The sequence below is a fragment of the Schistocerca americana genome, chromosome X (assembly GCF_021461395.2).
Source record: "Schistocerca americana isolate TAMUIC-IGC-003095 chromosome X, iqSchAmer2.1, whole genome shotgun sequence".
In the NCBI taxonomy this organism is placed as follows: Eukaryota; Metazoa; Arthropoda; class Insecta; order Orthoptera; family Acrididae; genus Schistocerca; species Schistocerca americana.
In genome coordinates, this window is record NC_060130.1 from 761,824,904 (window position 1) to 761,839,605 (window position 14,702).

At 41.7% G+C, this 14,702-nt stretch overlaps 1 protein-coding gene across 2 annotated transcripts in view; it reads left to right on the top strand.

Annotated features, from left to right (window-relative positions):
• The window catches only part of LOC124555578 (serine proteinase stubble), a 232,008-nt gene that overhangs the window by 178,874 nt on the left and 38,432 nt on the right, over positions 1 to 14,702 (top strand). Inside the window, exons 4-6 of one of the 2 annotated variants that reach the window (XM_047129542.1) lie at positions 7,935 to 8,261; positions 8,972 to 9,019; positions 10,961 to 11,037. In XM_047129542.1, the coding sequence (XP_046985498.1) occupies positions 7,935 to 8,261; positions 8,972 to 9,019; positions 10,961 to 11,037 (452 nt within the window). The remainder of the gene's footprint in view (positions 1 to 7,934; positions 8,262 to 8,971; positions 9,020 to 10,960; positions 11,038 to 14,702) is intronic. The other variant, XM_047129543.1, reaches the window with a different exon arrangement.

Here is a 14,702-nt window from a genome sequence, read left to right on the forward strand (position 1 = left end):
GAAGGATAACATGGCACAGCGGTCGAATGGTAGCGGGTGGCCCCCTAAGCCAGGTCATGGAGTTTACTTAGTTGTATACACCATGGTCTGTTATTTCTTTCTTCCACTCAGTATTGCAGAGAACGCTGCAACGAATTGTCTAGGTAGATTACCGCCATTTGGAGAATGGATTCTCAAAACCAGTTGTATCATTATAAGGAGCAATTGTCTTAACTAAATAAAAAATCCGAGTACGTCGTAAGGGCACAAAGGCCCGATTTCAAAATCTGACGCTGACGCACGGTTTTAAAGTATGGCGGGTTTTCATGTCGATGGAGTGTTCTTCGAACAAAACAAGCTCTGTAAGTGTGTTATGGAAGTACCAGAGCTGCGTGAAGTAAATCAACCAATAGAGATAGAATTAAACACCACGCCGGCCGGAGTGACCGAGCGGTTCTAGGCGCTACAGTCTGGAGCCGCCCGACCGCTACGGTCGCAGGTTCGAATCCTAACCTCGGGCATGGATGTGTGTGCTGTCCTTAGGTTAGTTAGGTCTCAGTAGTTCTAAGTTCTAGGGACTGATGACCTCAGAAGTTAAGTCCCATAGTGCTCAGAGCCATTTAAACCATTTTTTAAACACCACGGTACTTGAAAAAGAAAGGCGTTGTCGTACGTGGCAAGTCTTACCTTCCTCCGAGCTAAGAACCAACTTTCTCATCCAGTTGTAGCAGCAACTACAGTTTAACGTGGAATTCAAGTAGCAAGTCGGAATTTTTCGCACATATGCACACAACATAAGCAGAGGTGAAAGTCACGTTTAATGACTAAAAAAATCATAGTATCAACTAGGTGTAGAATTTTGTCAGCGAAATGGTTTCTACAATACGAACGTAAGTTTCCACAAAAATGTCGCATCAACTATCCATAGATACTTTAAGCGAAAATATATTTTTAAGAAAATCGCATTATATAATTGTATAATTCTGTTTGTTGACTCTACATGTTTGAAGTATTAACTACTCTTTGAATCCGTAGCATATGTTTAAACATAATTAAATTTCAGTGTTTTATTGCCGTTGCAAGGATGTGCTTTTACCTGTTAAGAAAATACAGTGGGACATACACTCGTGAAATATACATTGAAGTTTCAAAAGTCGTCAGATACCTCCTAAATCGTGTCGGATCTCCTTTTTCCCAGTGTAGTGCAGTAACTCGACGTGGCATGGACTCAACAAGTCGTTGGAAGTCCCCTGCAGAAGTACTGAGCCCTGCTGCCTCTACAGCCCTCCATAATTGCAAAAGTGTTACCTGTATAGAATTATGTGCACGAACTGACCTCTCGATTATGTCCCGTAAATGTTCGATGGGATTCATGTCAGGCGATCTGGGAGGGCGAATCATTCGCTCGAATTGTCCGGAATGTTCTTCAAACCAGTCGCGAACAATTGTGGCCCGGTGACATGGTACATCGTCATCCATAAAAATTCCATTTTCGTTTGGGGACATGAAGTCCGTGTATGGCTGCAGATGGTCTCTAAGTAGCCGAACATAAACATTTCCAGTCGGTTCAGTTGGACCAGAAGGCCCAGTCCATTCCACGTAGACACAGCCCACACCATTATGGAGACACCACCAGCTTGCACAGTGCCTCATTGACAACTTGGGTCCATGGCTTCGTGGGGCCTGCGCAACACTCGAACCCTACCATCAGCTCTTTCCAACTGAAATCGGGACTCATCTGACCAGGCCACGGTTTTCCAGTCCTCTGGGCTCAAACCGATATGTTCACGAACCCAGGAGAGGCGCTGCAGGCGATGCCGTGCTGTTAACAAAGGCACTCACGTCGGCCGTCTGCTGCCATAGGCCACTGTCGTCAAATTTCGCTGCACGGCGATACGTTCGTCGTACGTTGCACACTTTCTTCGGTTATTTCATGGAGTTTGCTTGTCTATTAGCACTAATAACTCTACCCGAACGCCGCTGCTCTCGGTTGTTAAGTGAAGACCATTGGCCACTGCGTCGACACTGGACTCGCATTCGGGAGGACGACGGTTTAATCCCGCGTCCGGCCATCCTGATTTAGGTTTTCCGTGATTTCCCTAAATCGCTCCAGGCAAATGCCGGCATGGTTCCTTTGAAAGGGCACGGCCGACTTCCTTCCCTGTCCTTCCCTGATCCGATGAGACTGATGACCTCGCTGTCTGGTCTTCTCCCCGAAACAACCCAACCCATTGCGTCGTCGATGGTGTGAGGTAATGCCTGAAATTTGGTATTCTCGGCACACTCTTGACACTGTGGACATCGGAATACTGAATTTTCTAACGATTTCCGAAATGAAGTGTCCCATGCGTCTAGCTTCAACTGTCATTCCGCGCTCAAAGTCTGTTAATTTCCGCCTTGCGGCTATAATCACACCGGAAACCTTTTCACATGGATCAGCTGAGTGCAAATGACAGTTCCACCAACGCACTGCCCTTTTATACCTTGTGTACGCGGTATTAACGCCATCTGTACATGTGTATATCGATATACCATGACTTTTGTCACGTTAGTGTATTGGGCGTTATCTCCATGTGAGTGCAATAATTTGTAATGCGTTACCAATGCTTCTAGTCAGCATTTCGTAAACAGAGAATGGAGGTTTGTCGCTTGCAACACATGTAAACAGTAATATTATTGCCAAATGATGATGCCATCACTCAATACATATGGATGACGCAAATACATAACAATACTACAACTTCTGGAACAACAATTGTAATCATGTGTCATCAATTCCCAATGGAAAGATGCTGCAGTTGCCACCGCTGCTAACTAAATGAGTTCTGTAGGCTTATATAAGTGCACAATGTTAAAAAAAATGGTTCAAATGGCCCTGAGCACTATGGGACTCAACTTCTGAGGTCATTAGTCCCCTAGGACTTAGAACTAGTTAAACCTAACTAACCTAAGGACATCACACACCTCCATGCCCGAGGCAGGATTCGAACCTGCGACCGTAGCGGTCTCGCGGTTCCAGACTGCAGCGCCTAGAACCGCACGGCCACTTCGGCCGGCCCACAATGTTCAATTTGATGTACAGAAAATGATACTCATTAAAATTTTCATTCAAATGTTGACGAGTGGGTCAGTACTCAAGGCCCTTGAAAGCAATAAAACGATACATACCTTTTGTAACTTACAATTGCTTTTGGTTGAGAATAAACATTTTTTTTTGCTGAAATATTAATGATAATATCCGTGTATCGTCTTTTCATTTGCGTTTCTACTTTGCTACTGCACATTCCGGAGTACAACATCATCATTGTGACTGCAACATGCCAGTAACACGTATCTGAGAATTTTGCTGTTATATGCATTTCAAATGTGTAAAAATCTGCAAATCATCTTACGAATGTGTAAGTTGATACAAGAATGTAAACAACGTGTGAAAATTAGTTTAACTTCATTCATCATAATCGATGTTTTTTAAATGCCTGCAACTGTGTCATTCATGATTTAAATAATAAAACGCTGCATCACTCGGGCTTTTTTTTCATGCATAGCACGACACATGAAAATATTTACATCGGTATTTTATCTTATGTTTGCGTGTGTGTGTGTTTCTGCTTCTCTGCTGGGCATCAGAAGCAGAACAAATCACACCCAAACATCAGATAAAATACCACAATAAATATTTGCGCTTGTTAATGAGAGTTAATTCTCGAAACGTGTCGTGCTATGTATGAAAATAACGTAACTTGCGCGTTATTTTATTATTTACATCATGAAACTTAGTTTATTGTGATGTAATAACAGAAATCAGCAAAATTCTTAGATACGTGTAGTGCCTTTTTGACATCACAATGGAGCTCCCGGTCTATCGACTGAGGCCCTGATGAAGAAGCATATACACTACTGAAAAGACGGTAGACGGAATTTTAAGCTCTGTTCCCACGCTTGCACCAAGTAATAATGAAACTAAAGAGGAGCCGCCTTTTTCAAGAACACAGTTTTTGTTTTGTTTACTATCCAGGCATGTTTCACCGCAGCTGTGGCTTCCTCTGTGAGTTGTTTTCCTTTTATTCCTTTTTTTTTTAACCCACAATCGAAGTGAGATGTTCTTGAGAATGCGTGAGTCACTGCACACGTCTTAAAAGGCGCTCCAGCGTGAATCACGGCGAAAGCAGGTCGACGAGTACCCCGGCCTTGGGTGGCATCCACGTGGACGGAGGCCCGCCTTCAGGAAGCTGTCTCTCCAACCGCATGCCCGGAGCAGCGCACTCAGCCGGAAGCCGACTCGGCTCACCTGGCGAGGGCATGAACCTGCTCACTACACGGCCGGACTTAGCACCTGCATATCACTACGCTGAAAGTGTGCTGCGCCAAGTTTTGTGATAACTGATCTGTGAATATAATACAGTTTGTTAAAAATGGTTCAAATGGCTCTGAGCACTATGGGACTCAACTGCTGAGGTCATTAGTCCCCTAGAACTTAGAACTAGTTAAACCTAACTAACCTAAGGACATCACAAACATCCATGCCCGAGGCAGGATTCGAACCTGCGACCGTAGCGGTCTTGCGGTTCCAGACAATACAGTTTGTTATTTAACTGTATGACTAACAGCACAATTTATAATTAAATGAGAAATGGAAAGAATTTAAATCTTTAATATATTCAATTCGGTTAGTTGACATCGTTATAACTATTAATTTAAAAAAATTTAAACTCATGTTCGTGCAAAAATTTGCTTTTCAAATTTGAAAATAGCGTATTATAAGTATAAACAAGCATGTTTGTTACACAAATGCAAGATGACATGAGGAATGTAACAACCAAGCAGATTTTACTTATATTTAAATTATGTGCAATACTTGCCCAAACAATCAGTCTCTGCCCACATAAAACAAAGGGGGAGAGGGGTACTTAATGCCCACCTTTTGAAATACTTTGGTCTAGTCAGTTGCTTCATATTTCAAAATTTTGAAAAAAAATGATGTCTTTAATAAATTCTTGTACTTGAGTCCACAAATGTTTTTAGTTTTTCCAGTTAATCTTAACCAAAAAGTTTAATTATTTGTAGCATATGTCAGTTTTGCCCAGTGAATGTCATATTCAACATTTTCAGGTTCAGGACCCTGCTTGCCCATCAATATCTCTTCAACAAGTATGTTCTAAGTAAATATAAACAACATTTAACGAAATTTTAATTAAAAAAAAACTTCAGAGTGCGAATGAGGAATCGCACCCTTGGTAGTACAAGTTATTGAAAGTGCGTTGATACCACTGAGAATGTGCTAAGAGGTATTTTCATCTTTTAGGCTCTACTAAAATATCAGCGCCTCTTTAAAAAGTATATTGTTAATATAAGTCAACAATAAATAACGAATATTTTTTAAAAAAATTTAGGGTGGGCATAAAACTTCTACCCCCCCCCCCCCCCCCATTGGTTATGCGCGTTATGGAAAACATATTGGTATTGCTCAAGTTAAAACGAAAGTTTCGAATAACGTTACTGGCTATCTGGTTTAAACCTAAACTTAAAATATTTTCATAACTTGCTTGTCTAACACCACTTCCAATACTGATCGAAGTCTGAAATTCCCACCAAAACCCCTAATATGGGGTGCGTCCACCCTTCACCATTATGATGGGTTGAACACTGCTGGGGCCACTTTCTGTCACGTGTCTGAATTAGGGGAGAAATGGCAGCCCATTTTTCCTCCTGAGCCGTAACCAGAGAACGTAATGGTGTTGGACACTCTCCAGACAGAACTTGCCGTTAACCCCACTTTTCACGAGCCTACGGTTTTAAAAATTATAACAATAAAAATATAGTACCTTAATGTAATAATAATAACAATAATTGGTTTACATGATTGCTTAGTACATCTATTGAGCATAACTTCAAAGGAACTGAAACAAAGACAAAAACAGTATTTGGACACAATTCATCCAAAAATTTAAGAACCACATTTGTCATGTGATTGATTTAAGGACCGTAATATTAACAGACTCTCAAAACACAGTCATTTCCAGCTATATTCGAGAAGTCAGACTTTCTGGTTCTTCTTTTTTCGTTGGGGAGTGTCTTTTCCTCGGTCTCTTCCCTGTGGACACATAAACCGTGTCAGAATTGTCGGTGACAGCAGTCACACTCAGCCTGTGAATGTTCCTCTTTACTTGACTGGAATGTTCCCAGTGAAACCTCAAGTCTGTCCATGTGGGTTGGGCCTCAAGCAAACAGTTGTAAAGTAACGTGTGATAAACGTAGCTTTCTATAGGTACTTGGCATTTTGAAGGCTCGAAGTTTTTATATTATTTTATTCTCCGATCTGTAGCTGACAAATTTGGAAATTAATATACGTAAAAATATAAACAGTTTTAGTAATATGATTTCTTCGTTGGTTCCGCACCTTGACACTGCATCTTGATCACTAGTCCGAAGAACGTGAACACCAGGAAGTTGGTCCACCTCTCCCCATACGACTATCACTGAACCTGTTAGTTGCAAGCCAATCGGCATTAACACTGATGTTAGGAATTCAGTCGTGAAGAAAGTAATGTTTCTCCACATGACGATGAATGTGATACTCCCAACAAATATTTATTTCTGTCTTTAGTCCTACATATTTAAAATCTTGACTTTGCTGATGAGTTTAGATGAAATTTTACTTTAAAGCAGGTTCTGTGTCAGAAGCTGTGTACACTTTTCTTCTTCAACTAAGTAACAGTCCGTCCACATCTTTCATACAGGTTCTTGTATTGTCTGCAAATATATATATATATATATATATATATATATATATATATATATATATATATATATACATATTAACAGAAACTGTGAACCTAGAACAGAACTCTGTCGCGCACGTTGCTTCACAGCATCCCAGGGCTTCGTGGGCAGTTCAAACTAATTTAGACATCACGTTCATACAAACAGCAACTTGCAATTTTTATACATTGTGGTGCACATCTGTATACAAACTCAAAAATTACATTTACAATGATTAGAAAATAAGATAAATGAGACTGTAGGGAAATCGTCAAGCGTGAATGGCGTTTGTCAACATCTCAAATAAGGACTTAGGGCTTCGAATCTGCTGTGAACAAGTCCATCTCACTATGGAATTGAGGACAAATTATGTGCAAGCGACTGGTTACAACCGAATTTGGCCACGGTGACATTATACCGATTGGTGCGGCGCAGCTAGCGCCACATGTCCCGGAGTTCGTGCAAGCAGCATGCCTCGTCCTCAAGGAGAGCAGGCATGTTAGTAGAGCGATTTGAAATTTCCGTGGAACTTTTTCTAGAATTAACTGCAGACTTCGGAATAGTCGAACAAGGCGGAATCAGTGTAATAAGCCTCTCTCACCGTGTATGGGTCCTTCCACAACCTCGTCTACGCCCCTCCACACTGTCTCCATAGTGCAGTGGCATCGTCTTTTCGTGACTGATCGTGAAATATTCTTCTCCCTCCAGTCGTGGATGCAATAAGTGATGTCTTCTTCATCTAAAGTTTTTTCCTCGTTACTCTTTCTTGCCACTGTCGTTCTGCCAACATCAGCTGCAGACAGACAAAAGACCGCATTGTGTGAGTGGACTTGATATGTGACCACATCGAGCATTTTTCAAGGAACAGTTTCTTCTCATTGTCCACTAGCTAGCTTGCATCAAAAGGTTCAAATGCTTGCTGGTGGCCATTCTCTGAGAACGGCTAAGATAAAGCTCGCGGTTGTGATCCCAGACGATGGTGTTTTGTTTACGTCCTTGTAAGGCAACATCTGGTCCCTAGCAGAATCTCATCTGCTCCACAGAGTTAGCTCCACTGGCTGGTTTGGATGTGTGTTTGTGGTTTAATTGCAGCACGATTTGGCGGTGACTTCTGTACTCAACTGGAAGTGCTATGGGTAATGATGTAGTGTCCCATGACGATACAATCCATTAAAAAGTGTGTGTGTTTGTACCAGCAGCTAGCCAGGGAGGTCCTGACGAGGCGACGACGAGTGCGGGCTGGGTGGAGGTGTCGCTGTCGCAGCCTGAGGCGAGCACCACCTCCAGCACTGCCACCACCACCACCACCACCAGCACCGCCACCACCACAACCACCAGCGCCAGCACCACTGCGGCACCAGATACGCTCGCCACCACCACAACCCCCACTTCCACCTCTGCATCCACCTCTTCTACCTCTACCCCCAGCACAAGCACAACCACCACCACCACCACCACCACCACTACACCCAGCACCACCATCCCGACCACAACGCCAGCTGCCCCTACTGTGACCACTCCAGGTACTTTAAACACAGCACATATGTTATTTCGTGATTTTCAGTTTTAATCAATTGTCTGATTTACTTGCTTTTCCCCGATGTTTTTCATACATGTTTCTCCTTCAGTCCATAAAAAAATATTTCCCAGCACTTCTTCCATCTACATCGACTGCAATTTACAGATGTCTTTCTATCACAAATATCAATTTTCTGATCTGCCACTCATGATTAAGTTTTAGCTTCCGAATGTGCAACCTACTAAAAACTTGATAGGTAAACTGAAGGTGCACCAGCCCAGGGCCCAATGTGGTTACAAGTGTGCTCTGTTGCAGGGCCTCTGCGTTTTTTGAATATTTTTGTACATGTTTCACAGCTTTAATCTGAGCCTTTATTTTCCTACTGTTATATACGTTTTGTCACATAAGTGAAGCAAACAAAGAACATGGTACTGATAATCTAAAGTTTTCTGGATGTAATAGAATGTTGGATGATTTACATACCCCAAAGAATATTACAACTGTCTTACTCGAGATAACACATTATGTATTATGATTAAATGAAATAGATCCTTATTCAGATATGTATGGTTCACTGATTCTAGCTGATGGAAATATTACAATAATTTTTATTTTGTAAGCAGTTTTTACTTCTTGACAGTTTCAATTATAAATGATTTTGAAATGTTTCTTCCCGAAAATACACAGTAATAAATTGCGACAATTTGTTTTCAGGGATTGATGAGATTCTTGCAAATCTTAGCAACGCCGATTACAGAGAAGGTAAGCTGATGCCAACTGAAGATTTACATTCTTGAAGAAGTGATGTCGTTCTTTGAAGAAACTGTTTGTAACGTTGATGAAAAGCTTGTGTTAATGATCTAAATGGTACTCACTATAGTAATTAACATAAACATTAATGAGAATAGAACAATATTACAGAGTTCACCTAGAAATAAAATAACGGTTAATAAAATATGACCAGCTAAATTACTGTTATAATTACCTGATATTGACAGTGTTGCACGACACGATCTTTAAATGTAGTGTAAACTTCTTTTGGAAGACTTTTTATTTGCCAAGATTGTAAAGAAGGATAGAATGATTACTAGTCTCGACCAGTTAAATGGCCGTCTTCAGTTCACATAATTGAAAGCAGTGTCTACATCAGCTATTAAAGCGAGACGTTCTCTCAGAGTCAAGTTTAAAATTCCAAACTCAAAAATTGTGATTGCTATTAAAGCGAGACGTTCTCTCAGAGTCAAGTTTAAAATTCCAAACTCAAAAATTGTGGTTACAATATGTATACGCTACCCACGATTGCATTGTGCGGTATAACAGATATATTATAATGATACGAGGCAACATACGGAGTCTGTCCATTGCTGTCAGCTAACTGGCTTATTCTGATATTTTCAGCACATAAGATGGCTCCATCTGTTGCCTCACTTCATTATGACGTATCTGTTACGCCACACAGTACAATGGTGCAGATCGTATATATATTGTAGCTACAGTTTTTGAGTTTGAAATTGTAAACATGATTGTGACAAAGTGTCTCGCTTTAATAACCCTTGTAGACACTGGTTTCTATTATATGGTCTGAAGATGGCCATTTAAATGGTCGAAACTGGTGAAACTAAGTCTTTAATTATATTTATCATTTAAACGTTGACATACAGAATTTTCCCTGACAGACAACTCAAACTTTACCTATTCATTTATTACCCATAATATACAAGCCCAACATAATCTGACTGCTATACAGTAACAACATGACTTCTAATAATTGACAGAAAAGAATGGACCTGAATTGCAAGAAATCTTAACAATAATAAAAATCCCAAAAACATGAAATTGAAGACATATGAAACTACCTCCAACACTGTTAATTGCCTAAACTCATTTCAGCCACGAACCGCATTTTATTGCCGGCCGAAGTGGCCGTGCGGTTAAAGGCGCTGCAGTCTGGAACCGCAAGACCGCTACGGTCGCAGGTTCGAATCCTGCCTCGGGCATGGATGTTTGTGATGTCCTTAGGTTAGTTGGGTTTAACTAGTTCTAAGTTCTAGGGGACTAATGACCTCAGCAGTTGAGTCCCATAGTGCTCAGAGCCATTTGAACCATTTTGAACCGCATTTTATTAAAAGTCACCTACCTCACAGAAAATCTTCAGAAAGGAACTACAGCCAGCTAAATAAAAAGATTCTAACTACTATAGACTCTAACTACTAGTAGGCATATGGTTAGCAAAAGAAAGATTTTGTTGAAGAGCAAACAATGTGTTAAGAAAATTTTACCTTATTCATTTCATCCAGATCCAAAAATTATATAGTTGTCAATAATTCCACTGGCCAGACATTACCAATCAAAGATACGTCATCATACATTACCCTGTGTCTCACTTTGCAATGCATGTCCTACCAACACAAAGTCTCCACCAAGAAAAAACACGTCCATACACTTCTCTATCCATTCGCTAACTGCTATTCCGTCCAACCACAGAACCCCTTGCCGAGGGCGCAGAGCGCTGTCAGCGATATTAACACAATCCATGGCGCTGCCAACATACAAACAGGCTACTTACACTAGTAATAGTTGCATCTTTCCTTGCGGCCTTGGCAAATACACAGTTTTCCAAAAGAAGATTGCAACAATAAATTGCTGTTGATGAATAGACTGTAGGCTTCAGGATGTAACGTGATTGTGGTGGTGGTGTTTCAGTATGCGGGCGGCGCCTGGTGCCAGACGCGAGGATCGTGGGCGGCCAGAAGGCATCCTTCGGGAAGTGGCCTTGGCAGGTAAGGAATCTCGTAATTAGCCCACTGTTTCTGCAGGTGATACCAGCCGCACCACAAGTGCTCCTGCACTCTCTTCCGATTCCTCGTATTAAAGAGATACAACTGCATGTAAAACTGTCAGAAAAGTGAAAATATTTACTGAATTCAAAAGTATTACTCCCAAAAATGCAATGAATACAAGCTTTTTTTTTTCTAGTACTGAAAAGTCTGTTACCTGAACGGTTACGTGTTACACCGACTGATAGCCTTTAATTTACATCTGGTCTATAAAGCGGAAGCCACATTACGATATGGGGCGAAGGGTACTCCTGGCACCATTCTCTCCCCCGCCCCCTCCGGCCCACCAGTTCAATTTGCGAATGGCGCGTGTGAAGAAGGATTGTTGGTAAACTTTTGTAAAAGCTCTAATTTCTCTGATTTTCTCAGTTGATTATTTGGTTAGAGGTATGTAACAGGAAGTGACCCGCCAGCGTAGCCGAGAGCGCTAACGCGCTGCTTCCTGGACTCGGGTAGGCGCGCCGGCCCCGGATCGAATCCGTCCGGCGGATTAACGACGAGGGCCGATCTGCCGGCCAGCCTGGATGCGGTTTTTAGGCGGTTTTCCACATCTCGCTAGGTGAATACCGGGCTGGTCCCCATGTTACGCCTCAGCTACACGGCTCGCAGACATCTGAACACTTTCGCACTATTCCACGGATTACTCTCGACGCAGACAGTTGGGGTACACTAATTCCGTCCCGGGGGGTACGGGGTGGTGGCAGGAAGGGCAACTGGCCACCCCTTAAACATTAAGATGCCAAATCCGATTAACGATGACTGACCCTGCGTAACTGCGGGACAAGGCTCAAGCGATAGAATAGTATGTGGCAGGAAGTAATTTGTTGCCCGGGCCTTCCTGGAACGTACCCTCTTTCAATTTCTCCGTGATGCACAATGCTTCTCTTATGGCATCTGCCACTGGAGTTCATTGAAAATCTCCGTATCACTCTCTTCCCGATTGAACGATTTCGTGACGAAGCGTGCGACGTTTCGTTGAATCTACGATGTCTCTTCTATTAACCCAATATGGTAAGGGTCCCAGACTGACGAGAAATACTGAATAATCGGTCTTAAACAGTGTTTTGTAAGCCTCTTCTTTCGTCGGTTAATTACATTTCTTTAAGGTACTTCCAACGAATCTTTCCCACAGTTTGTTTTATGCCTATTTATTGTCTCAGTAGTTTGCATAGTTGTGCAGCACGGTGCACAGGTACGTGCGTTTACACTTCCGTTATGTGAGAAGTGCTCTTCGTCTACCCACGTGACTTTTAACAGCCTTTCATCCACTACAGGCAAAAAGAAATCTGTTACAGTATGAATAAAGAGGGGCAGCAGTTCTAGGAGGAATGCAATGCTTCCTGTAGGTGAAAAATGCAGCTGTTCTGGCAACGTTAGTTTAGAATGAAATTATCACTCTACAGTGGAGTGTGCCCGCGGAATTCGAAGTTCCCGAGTTCGAGTTCGGTCCGGCACATAGTTTTAATCTTCCAGGAAGCTTCAACATTAGTTTAGTTTCATTATTTAAAAATGTGCGTCTCTTCGAAAACTGCATCCTTTTAGAAATACTTACCACATCAATAAATTTTCACTTTTTGTATCATTTTAATGTATTGGAATGAAACATCACAATTGAAAAAATGCAGGTACAGGTTTACATTGAAGAAACAAAAAAATAATACCTTGAAGTTATGGAAATAAGCTAAGAAATGACACAACGTTAAAAAGTTTGCGCATTCTGTCCTGGAAGGAGACTATATGATAACCTTTAGTTCCTCTGCTCTGGAACAGTGTAAGTTAGAAACATTTGTGACTCCATAAGATTTTTTTGCCACATCGAAACTCAAACACGGAGCCTTTCACAGGCAATGCGTTACCAATGCCCCTGGCCGTACACAACGAACAGATTCAGTTTGCACGTGTCCTTGCTTCCTTCTATACGTTTCAAACTCCTCAGAAGCTCTTGCATGATCAGAACCTCAGGGGGAAACGATGCAGCCGAGAAATGACGTTGACCACAGCCTCAGGGGTGTTCCTAAACGATATTAAGTTACTCTTGAGTGATGTATGCTCTACGATCAACATGTTCGTTATAGCGTACACTCCACTTAAGTCTAGAATGTCATCTCAATCACAGTTGCGCTGGTGTATATGAATTCTAGCCTGACAACTACGTTTCACTTCTTTCGATAGTCTTACATAAAAAATTCACTGCCCCGTGAAAAGTAAATGCATACAGGAAAAAAGAGCTAAAAGATTTTATCAACAAACTATACCGAACCCATCGTCCTCCTTAATGGCAAAGTGAAGCCAGTCATATTAAGAGATGACGTCAGTGTTGTTTCCGAGTAGAGCTGGCAGAGACTGCTGGGACGGAAGGGATGGACGAAACGGAATAACTTAGTATCGAGTGTACAAAGTTTTCTCGGTGTCCAAGCCGCGTGGGGGTTAAGTGAAAACCGGCTCGATAATCTTGTTTATGAGGGGGTCCACATCATCGAAATATTTCATAAAATGAAGTATTGTCCATTGTAAACAGTATATTTATGTCATTTATTTGCTGTACTATTGCCTAAATTCGTCTGCCATGTCATTATCAAGGACATATATTTTAACAATACGCACCATGTCGCAAGGGATGTCGCATGCGAATCAAATTATCAGTCTGCATGTGAAGCCAAATATGAATAACAATATGCTTTGTATCGAATACAAAAGAAAGAGCAGTAAAATGTGTAAAAGATCTATATACCGTATGACTTGAGGACGAAGACTCCATCTGTTCACTGGAAGACCTCATCATATAATGTGCGAAGCACAACTGAAATTGCGTACTGTTAATGTATGCAGGATGAATCACCTAAACCTTGCACTGCAAATATTGCGGAAGTGGAAAGTGCTACTGATGTGTTGTTTTCACAGAATTAATTGGTAGTCAGGGGCACGTATTGATAGCCAATCAACAGATTGTAATAATATTTAGAAAGTGTATTTTTGGCAAACATACACTTCTTAAATGGATCTTGCGTTTTGACATTAAGAAACTAAGGGTAGGGTATATTACAATGCCAGTGGTTTATGTTGCAGGATTCTCGTGCGAGTCGTTTACGAGATATTGTATTTTGGGAAGTTCCCACGACGACACTTGTTTGTACCATTCAACCTGCGTAGTTGCTTTTGTAAACTCTCTTCGCTACTTTTGTAAAGGCCTCGTCGGTACATCTACATCTACATCTACATCTATACTCCGCGAGCCACCTTACGGTGTGTGGCGGAGGGTACTTATTGTACCACTATCTGATCCCCCCTTCCCTGTTCCATTCACGAATTGTGCGTGGGAAGAACGACTGCTTGTAAGTCTCCGTATTTGCTCTAATTTCTCGGATCTTTTCGTTGTGATCATTACGCGAGATATATGTGGGCGGTAGTAATATGTTGCCCATCTCTTCCCGGAATGTGCTCTCTCGTAATTTCGATAATAAACCTCTCCGTATTGCGTAACGCCGTTCTTGAAGTGTCCGCCACTGGAGCTTGTTCAGCATCTCCGTAACGCTCTCGCGCTGACTAAATGTCCCCATGACGAATCGCGCTGCTTTTCGCTGGATCATGTCTATCTCTTCTATTAATCC